The 8,660-nt window shown below is 34.4% G+C and overlaps 1 protein-coding gene across 1 annotated transcript; it reads left to right on the forward strand.

The window, feature by feature from the left end:
• Positions 1 to 1,277: 1,277 nt before the first annotated feature.
• Positions 1,278 to 4,698, forward strand: LOC18009152 (inter alpha-trypsin inhibitor, heavy chain 4). The gene is made up of 11 exons (XM_006390588.2): positions 1,278 to 1,752; positions 1,960 to 2,118; positions 2,208 to 2,423; positions 2,496 to 2,585; positions 2,664 to 3,050; positions 3,134 to 3,293; positions 3,381 to 3,458; positions 3,560 to 3,660; positions 3,741 to 3,911; positions 3,994 to 4,068; positions 4,156 to 4,698. Exons 1-11 carry the CDS (start codon positions 1,372 to 1,374, stop codon positions 4,606 to 4,608), a joined length of 2,271 nt encoding a protein of 756 aa, XP_006390650.1. The 5' UTR covers positions 1,278 to 1,371; the 3' UTR covers positions 4,609 to 4,698.
• Positions 4,699 to 8,660: the final 3,962 nt, after the last annotated feature.

Genomic DNA, 8,660 nt, shown 5'->3' on the forward strand with positions numbered 1-8,660 from the left:
AAACCTATTTATTTTTAATGAATTTATTTATGCCAACACTTTGGCTAATTATGCAAACAAAAATTGTTTGAAACTCTCCGATAGAAATAAGTAACCAGTACTAATCCTTTTTTTTAAAAAAACATCTGCAACCAGTAAAAACCATTTCAGCCATCAAAGGAATCATAGCTTGAAATTAGATCAGACACCTAATCAATATATAAAAACCAAAACTGTTTGTTTATTTAGAAGTAATAATAACTGTAATTTATTGTATATGGCCTACATGTCTCAAGATTTGGTACGCCCATATTGAGAAGCTGATCGTGGTCCGATCTCGACGTGGAGGATTCTAAAAAAGTATTTTTAACTATTTTTATTTAAATATTTTCTTATCGAAATGAAAAGGGTACAGTATATAGTCAAATTATTTTTTGTAATTAAATTTTATACATAAAAGTATGATTTATAAACGAAGATCCAAAAACGACACACTGATATATAGAAACTACAACTGCCATGTAAATACTACATTGGACCGGAGGTGGAAGCATAATGATGGAAAGAAAATGATGGAAAATTTTACAACAACGTTATTTCTATGAACATCACCAAAAAAAAACATATTCTTTTGACTATATATTTTGACTCTAAAACACCAAAGTTTTTTTGAGAGATTGAATGCCCAAACAATAAAATGGTTAAAAACACGTTTCTCTAAAACACCAAAGTTTTTTTAATATTCAAAAATCAAGGAAAGCATTTTTCTTTCATCTTCGTTTGAAATGAATGTATATATATTTTTTTCGGAATGAATGTATTTTTGACGCTTAACACTGATATTCAACATTTCAACTATCAATTGCAACATTATGCCTAAAAGGACAAAAACCTCCAAAACTATTATTGAGTTAGTTTCAAAGTTTAAACCAGTTGGAAAAATAAACTTTCTTTTTAAGCGAAATGATATCTCATATAGATTGAGAAGATACATAATCATGATACAAAGGGGGGATTTCTTTTTGACAAAATAACATCTTGGAGAATAGAAACAACTAGAATAGAAACAATGATTTGGTGGGGGAAAAGAAAAACACTATTTTATGGGAAAGGAAAAAGAGAGAAAAAAAAAATATTTTCACCATAATAAAACCAATATAAAATTATCTCTATGTATATATTAAAAAAATCCGTGACTGTTGTGGCGGCAGGATACTTTCCACGTGTATAAAATCCATTGGCTTATCATCCCACTTATTAAAATCTTCTGTTGCCGTTCCTTTCACCGGCCGATTTAATTCCCCCCCTTTAATCACGGTCCTGAGATAATCTCTTCAGATTCTCACTCTCCCTAACCTTCTTTTTTTTTTTTCATCGCCGGAAAAAAAAAACATGTCGGAAGAATTCGCAATCAGAGTAGAGCAAGGTCTTAAGCTCTCAAGAAGGATATACTACGGCAAAGGCATCACTCCTCCTTTACTCCCGGATCCTCCTTCATCGCCGGAGAATTTTCTTCCGACGGCGATTACTGCCTACGCTTCAATCACAGATCCGGTGGCTGTTGATAATCCCGACGTTCCGAGCTACCAGCCTTACGTTCACGCACGGTGCGATCCGTCGGCGCTCGTGCCGCTTCAGATGCTCGGAATAGAGATGAGAGTAGATTGTTGGCTCGACACGGCGTTTTTCACCGTCTCCGGACGGTGGCGCGTTCACTGCGTTATGAATAGCAAACGCTTTGACTGCTGCCTCGCTGTTCCCATGGGGGAGAAGGTAAATTACTAAAAATTTACAACCAAAAATAAACGACAAAATCTACTTTATCTATTTTTGCTTTTTATAGCATTACTTTACAGATATTTTTACTATTTTCAAATTCCAATATATTCTCGAGATTTTTGAAATGCACAATTTTTTTTTGTAGATATTTTTAGGGGGGATAATCGAAGGCATTTTTTTTGTTGTTGATTTTGCTAACAGGGTTCACTTCTAGGTGCTGAGATTGATGTTCTGAGCAATGAGAAATCTTACAAGACCAAACTAGTTACAGAGGAAGAAACTGCTGACTTTGATAACCTTCAAAAAGACAAAGATTCACGTTTCTTGAAATCTCAAATCTTTACTTTCAAGATCCCACATGTTAGTTATATCCTTTTTGCCCTCTTTGTTAAAGATATCAAGGAAAATTAAATGCTAAAAGCTTTTGGATGTTGTTATTAATGTAATAGGTTGATGGAGGATCAATCTTTTCGGTCAATGTGAATTGGTCACAGAAATTGGTCTACAGAGACGGCAAGTTTCATCTCAACGTGCCTTTTAGATTCCCTGCTTATGTGACTCCTGTAGGAAAAGAGATTTGTAAACGAGAAAAGATTGTGTTAAATCTCAACTCTTGTGTTAATGGCGGCGAGATAGCTTGCAGTTATACAAGCCATCCTTTGAAGGTAGTAATTTATATCAACAACTTCTTCAGAATGGTACTATACGGATTGTGTAATGTGTGACCATTTTCTCAGGTGATTCACCGTGAAGCCGGTAAATTAAGCTGCGAGTATGAAGCTGAAGTATCATCTTGGTCAAGGGTTGATTTTGGTGTTTCATTCAATGTGAGGGCTCTTGATTAATTCTCTGAACCGTTCTTCTATTCTTCTTCTTTTTGCTTTAAGATTGATATTTCCTTTCAGGTTTCCTCTGGTGATCTTAGTGGCCATGTTTTGGTCAAGTCTCCATCTCCGTGGGATTCAGATGAAAGAGGGATGTTCTGTTTGTATCTTTTCCCTGGAACCACCAAGCATAAGCAGATTTTCAAAAGAAGAGTTGTGTTTGTGATCGACATTAGTGGAAGCATGAAATGGAAGCCGCTCGAGGATGTTAAGAAAGCCTTGTTAGAGTCTTTGGCTAAGCTAGAAGCTGAAGATGTTTTCAACATAATCGCTTTCAATGACGACATTCTTGAGTTCTCAACTTTAATGGAGTTTGCAACAGACGAAACTATCTCTGCTGTGACTGAATGGCTAGATAGTAATTTGATTGCAAGTGGTGGAACAAACATGTTGCTTCCACTCCAAAAGGTCCTTGTCTAAAACCTCTGTTACTATCTGATTTCTTGCCAAGACCATAAGTTAAGACTTTTAGACTCTTCATGTGTGTTTAGGCAATGAAGCTGCTTGAAGGAAGCAAGAACGGAGTTCCTCTTGTATACCTTGTCACTGATGGATCTGTTGAAAATGAGAGAGAGATATGTAATGCAATGAAAGAATGTTGTAGCAGAAACGAAAAATCGATTTCTCCAAGGATATCTACCTTTGGCATTGGTAAGTAAAAGTATATATACTCTTCTTTTGCTTGCTTGTTTCTCTCATAAAAATTATCATAAATCTTGATTTGTAAACATTCCGCAGGTTCGTTTTGCAACCATTACTTCTTGCAAATGCTAGCACGAATAGGGAATGGTTACTATGATGGCACAAACAATACAGGTAAAATTGTTATCCCCACTGGTTTGCTCTGTTTCTTTTTTACTATCGCTGATACTGCTAATTCAGAATCAAGACTCTGTATTAACAATACACCTAGCCAGATTCGTTCGAGCATCAGATGAGTAGGCTATTTGATTCAGCTTCTTCAACAATCGTAGCCAATACCACTTTCGATGCTCTCAAACTCCTCCCTTCAGTCGAGGTACTTTACAGCTTTGAATACAAAATCAACTTCTTGGATTTCAATTCTTCACCTTCTCCTTGTCTTCTCGTCTTTTGCAGATGTTTCCTTCTCAGATTCCAGACATTACGCTCGGTCAGCCATTGATCTTGTCTGGAAGATACAAAGGACAGTTCCCAGATGAAGTTGAACTCAGAGGCACACTGGCTGATTTGAGCTGTTTCACTATTGAGTTAACTGTGCAGAAAGCTAAAGACATTCCTCTAGACAAGGTTACTTTATTACAATCATATATAAACCTGAAAAATGTAAGCAACGCAGCAAAGCTTGTTTTTCTAACCTCTAAGGAAACAGGTTCTTGCGAGGAGACAAATCGATGAACTCACTGCTCAAGCTTGGTTCGAAGACAAGAAAGAGCTACAAGAGAAGGTGCAAGGATTGTGATTTGATGACATTGCTGGTCTTGTTTGTTTCTTTTAACTAATTTTCTATCTTTGTTTTTTCTTGAAACATCAGGTCACTAGATTGAGTATACAAACAGGGTTTCCTAGCGAATACACGCAAATAGTTCTATCACTCCAGCAAAACGAGGAAGAGAAGACTATGGAGAGACCAGTTTCAATAAAGGAGATTCTTAGGAATCCATCGTACCAAATCCACAAGCAGATGCAGAGGAACAGCGAGAAGACGAGTTTGCTTGGGAAGCAAGGTTTTGGGTTCGGTAACGTGACGGCTACGTTAAAGAACGTGCCGCCGTGGATGGAGGAGCCAAAGGAGCCGGAAGGAGCAGAGATACTGATAAGAGCGGCGTCGGGAGTGGTGGATCGCGTTTGCTGCATGTGTTGCTTGCGGTGCGTTTCCAAGGTTAGCGATCAGTGTACAATCGTCTTATCACAGCTTTGTGCAGCATTGGCTTGTTTCCAATGTATTGGCTGCTGTTTCGAAGTCTGTGGCTGTCTTGATCTCTAAAATTCAGGACATTGCTATGTAAGAAACACAAATATAAAATGTAAATGTAAATTCAATAATAGATGGATTTACTTTCTTGAGGAAAAAAAAAAAGTGAAGTAATATGATTAGAATGTGTAGAATCTGTATATATGTGGTGATCAGAGTTGTGATGTAGACCAAGTTTGAAAATACATATTACTAATGTAGTTAGACTACTAATATACAGTCATTGAATTTTTGATTGTCGATTTGATTGTGAAAAATTAAGTGAAATTTGGGTTTCATATCGGACTCTAACATTGATGATTTGATCATCTTTTGAATCTCATCTCTGTTCAAGTTCCCTCTTTAGGTAATGGAGCTCTAGTGGTAATGGTTAAAATTATATAACGCTTATATAAACAGACACCTTAGCAGATATTAGTTAAAATTATGTATATGTTCTACGTGTTGCCATTTATAATATAGGCAATCGTAGAATCAATACTTTTGAATCCAGCTGTAATATGATCTTGATCGGTAAACAAAATATTGTATATGAATTACAACGAGGCAAGTACTTTAAGTTACATATGTAAAAAAAAAAACAAATATTGGAAAGAGGATAATGATCAGTACAGATCCAAATACAAATTCGGTGCTCAGGTTCATAAAGAGACGAAGAACAAGTACCAATAAGCCAATAGACAGTAAACAAATTCCCCGACATTATTTTCTTTTATATCTCCTATTAGCCTGTAAATTTTGACTGGTAGACAAACAGATTTGAGATCCAATGAGAATGACTGTTTATAAAAATATATTAATGATAACAGTAGATTATTAAAGGGCATTGAAGAAGGGGGAGAATTGAATAGATTGAGAGAAAGGAAAACGGAAGAGAGAAAACATTCCAGAAAAGGAAAGATTTGGTAGAACAAAAGGGAAAGGTTACAAAACACAAAGAGACCTCGTCATGCTCACTCCATGTGCTTCCACCCCATTTTCTTCTTCTTTCTTCTCTGTTTTTCTCATCTCGATGTCTCTCTCTCTCTCTCTCTATCTCCCTCTAATTAAGTAATTTAAAATTTTTCCTTCTTAATCTTACAACTACTAGACCGTCTGTCAATTTCCAACTTACTTCAGTTTGTTTTAAAGTTGTCAACAAATATTTCTGGTTGAAATTTTACGCTTTCTCAATTTAAAATTAAGTGTCATTTTGATGTGTTTCGCACGAATTAACATTTTTTTTCTATATCAAAGTAAAAGATATTTATGAATTTTGCATATAAATTTCAAAAATCATTTTTAATATTAAAACATCATCATTTATCGTCTCTATAAAAATAATTCAGCTAGTAGTAGCATAAAATGCATTAATTAGAAACAAGCACGAATATATATATATATATTCTCTTTCTGTCATCTTAAATATATATGTTTTCTAAAAAATAAGTGATATTTTTGAGTTTTAATGTAAAGTTAGTTATATTTTTGTTTTTTTTTCCTTCTTTGACAAATCTGACTGACGAGTTGCATGACGATTAATTCGTGTATATAGTAGTACATAAGTACATTTTTGCTAAGTTATAGTACATTGATAATACTAGCGGTGATTTCATAAAATAAGTATTTCTAGTTCAGATGCCTTACACGTGTTCTGTTTAAAATCACAAAACATCTGAAAACCTCACTTTTGTTGTTAATCACGATTAGCAAATGTTTAAGGCAGCGTAGTAACCATATAAACCACACATTCGTTGCAATAATGGCGGTTTAAGTGGTCCCTAATCCACTTATTACCCTCATTTCCCTCTCATTTTATATACCAATGCAACCATTTATAAATTGTAATAGACTCTTATTGCATGCGTGTAAGCGTCAAGTCGCCACAAACACTAATTAAATTACTCTCGATTTTGCTAAAGATACTGTTGATTAAATATTAATACAATCAAATGAGATCAAAGAGAAGAAGGCGAGAGAAGAAGTAGAAGTAAAAACAAAGTTTCGTGGGGACAAAATAAGATATGCATGTTTCCTCCAATGATGTTAGTTCATTTGGTAACATGAAACGCCATTGGATTTTGATAACCCTCTTTCATTTATCTATTTTATGTGTAAAACGAACACGAGCTATATATAACTTACATGTATTCCGGATATATAGCTTCTATATATTAGGTATCAATGCTAACTACGCATAAATTTAACATGAGAATGAAATCGATTCCAGAGAAAGCATCGCTATAATTCATTTCTATCATTCAAACAATATACTTACAATAAAATATTACCAATCAAACTCATTTTACACTTATACGATTACGTCTTGGAAGTTGGCTAAGTGCATGTGGACGTGATAGTAGCCGTTGAAAGTCAACCCGACCTCTTTGGGAAAAGGGATACACACTTGGACCCACCCAGATGGACCATTACAGTATTTCTCCCACCATTTTTTATTTTATTTATCATTTTATCTACAGTAAAATTGTACTAACTTATTTTACAAAAGTGATTAATTAGCAGAAATAGTTCGATTTACGACAAGTGACACGGCATGAGCAGGCACAACGTGGCAAATGTCGATTGGACCTAAGTAGTTCACGTGATTGGGAGTGGTGTGGGTGGGCTCAAATCTCCGATGATAAAGCGAGGGCTGCTTTTTATTGCTTTCCTTCTGTCTCCTTCTTCTTCTTCGTTCTCTCTCACTTCTCACTCTGTTTTCCTTTTTTTTTGGTTCTTTTTATAGTACTATTATGTAATTTAATTCATAGTTCACTATGATGTCAAAAAAATATATTCATAGTTCACTTTTAAATTGATAACTAGAAGGGTACTTGGGCAAAAAAAACAAGTAATAGTGAGAAATAACCCCAAAAAAAAAAAGAATTGAGTACATAATTGTTAAGCAATCTCTTTTTTTTTTTTAATAAAAGACTTAACAATGATACTTTAAGAATAACGATTTTCCCTGTTGTTAGTATAAAGATTAATCTTATAATACAGTCAATTGTTTTTAATGCAATAGAAGTTAATGCAACTTCCTGCGTGAGATTTTGCACGATCGAAGAAGATTCAGAACCAAGTGACGAGGCAAAACTGTTTGAAATACGTATATGCAAATAAAATCTTTTAAACATATTGTCAACCGGATGATGAATGAAATAACGATGCAGTATCATATTTAATTTAGGAGGCCGGTAATAATCCAGTGGCTTATTAAATCAAAAATCGATATAGTTAGATATGCACAAATCTCTTTCAGATATATGGCCATTATAAAACTCGTGATTGGTTTGAGTTTAGTTTTCATTACGAAGAGTTTTGATGTACTTAATGGAAGGAAAGGTGATATATACACAGCTTCGTAACACTAGATTAAGTGGCATGCACCATGGAAAATGTAATATATCGATGATTAGATAAAAAGTGTTACGCGCCCTACAACTTATCTTAACATATGACTCAATTATTTGATGGACAACAGAGAATTAGATCATATACAATGTATAGAGAGACTAATATCTGAGAAATCCAGAGGGCAAGGGGACAATGGCATGAGTTCCTTCGTGGGGTTTGCTTGTTTTAATTTCACTCTTTCTTTCTGTCTCTTTCCCTCTTAGAATTTTCTAAAATTCTCTATAATTTGATCTTAGCCATACAATAATAGTGTGCATATTAGTTCATATAGTCTTTTATTGATAAGGGTACGAGTGGATCAAATTTTTAAAGTGCAATTATATTAGGTCGAGAACACGTTTCACAATAATAGGTAGGATCACAAATTAGAACGACAAGTCATACAAAATGCTTGTGTTTCATGACGTTTGATTTTTATGGTAACTAAGACATTTGATAGCTAGTATTTAGAACTTTCTTTCCCATATTTTTTTCCATTACTACGTAATCATTTTATAAGTTCCATCTGCATCATACGGATTTAACAATTACAAATAGTCAATTTACACGTAGAACCAAAGCGAATGGTTCAAAATATACTAAACTTGGATAGTATTAAGTTGTTAGTAAATCACACACAAACAGCAAAACGCAAAATGTAGTATTTTATTGCAATAAATTAGGTTAGT

This window comes from Eutrema salsugineum, unplaced genomic scaffold, assembly GCF_000478725.1.
Source record: "Eutrema salsugineum unplaced genomic scaffold, Eutsalg1_0 scaffold_9, whole genome shotgun sequence".
In the NCBI taxonomy this organism is placed as follows: Eukaryota; Viridiplantae; Streptophyta; class Magnoliopsida; order Brassicales; family Brassicaceae; genus Eutrema; species Eutrema salsugineum.

Bases quoted from the DNA above. Each gene is read 5' to 3' on its own strand.
- LOC18009152 (XM_006390588.2), top strand. From the start codon at position 1,372: ATGTCGGAAGAATTCGCAATCAGAGTAGAGCAAGGTCTTAAGCTCTCA. The intron at 1,753-1,959 runs GTAAATTACTAA...TTTTGCTAACAG, and splicing joins CTGTTCCCATGGGGGAGAAG to GGTTCACTTCTAGGTGCTGA. The intron at 3,459-3,559 runs GTAAAATTGTTA...ACACCTAGCCAG, and splicing joins TGATGGCACAAACAATACAG to ATTCGTTCGAGCATCAGATG.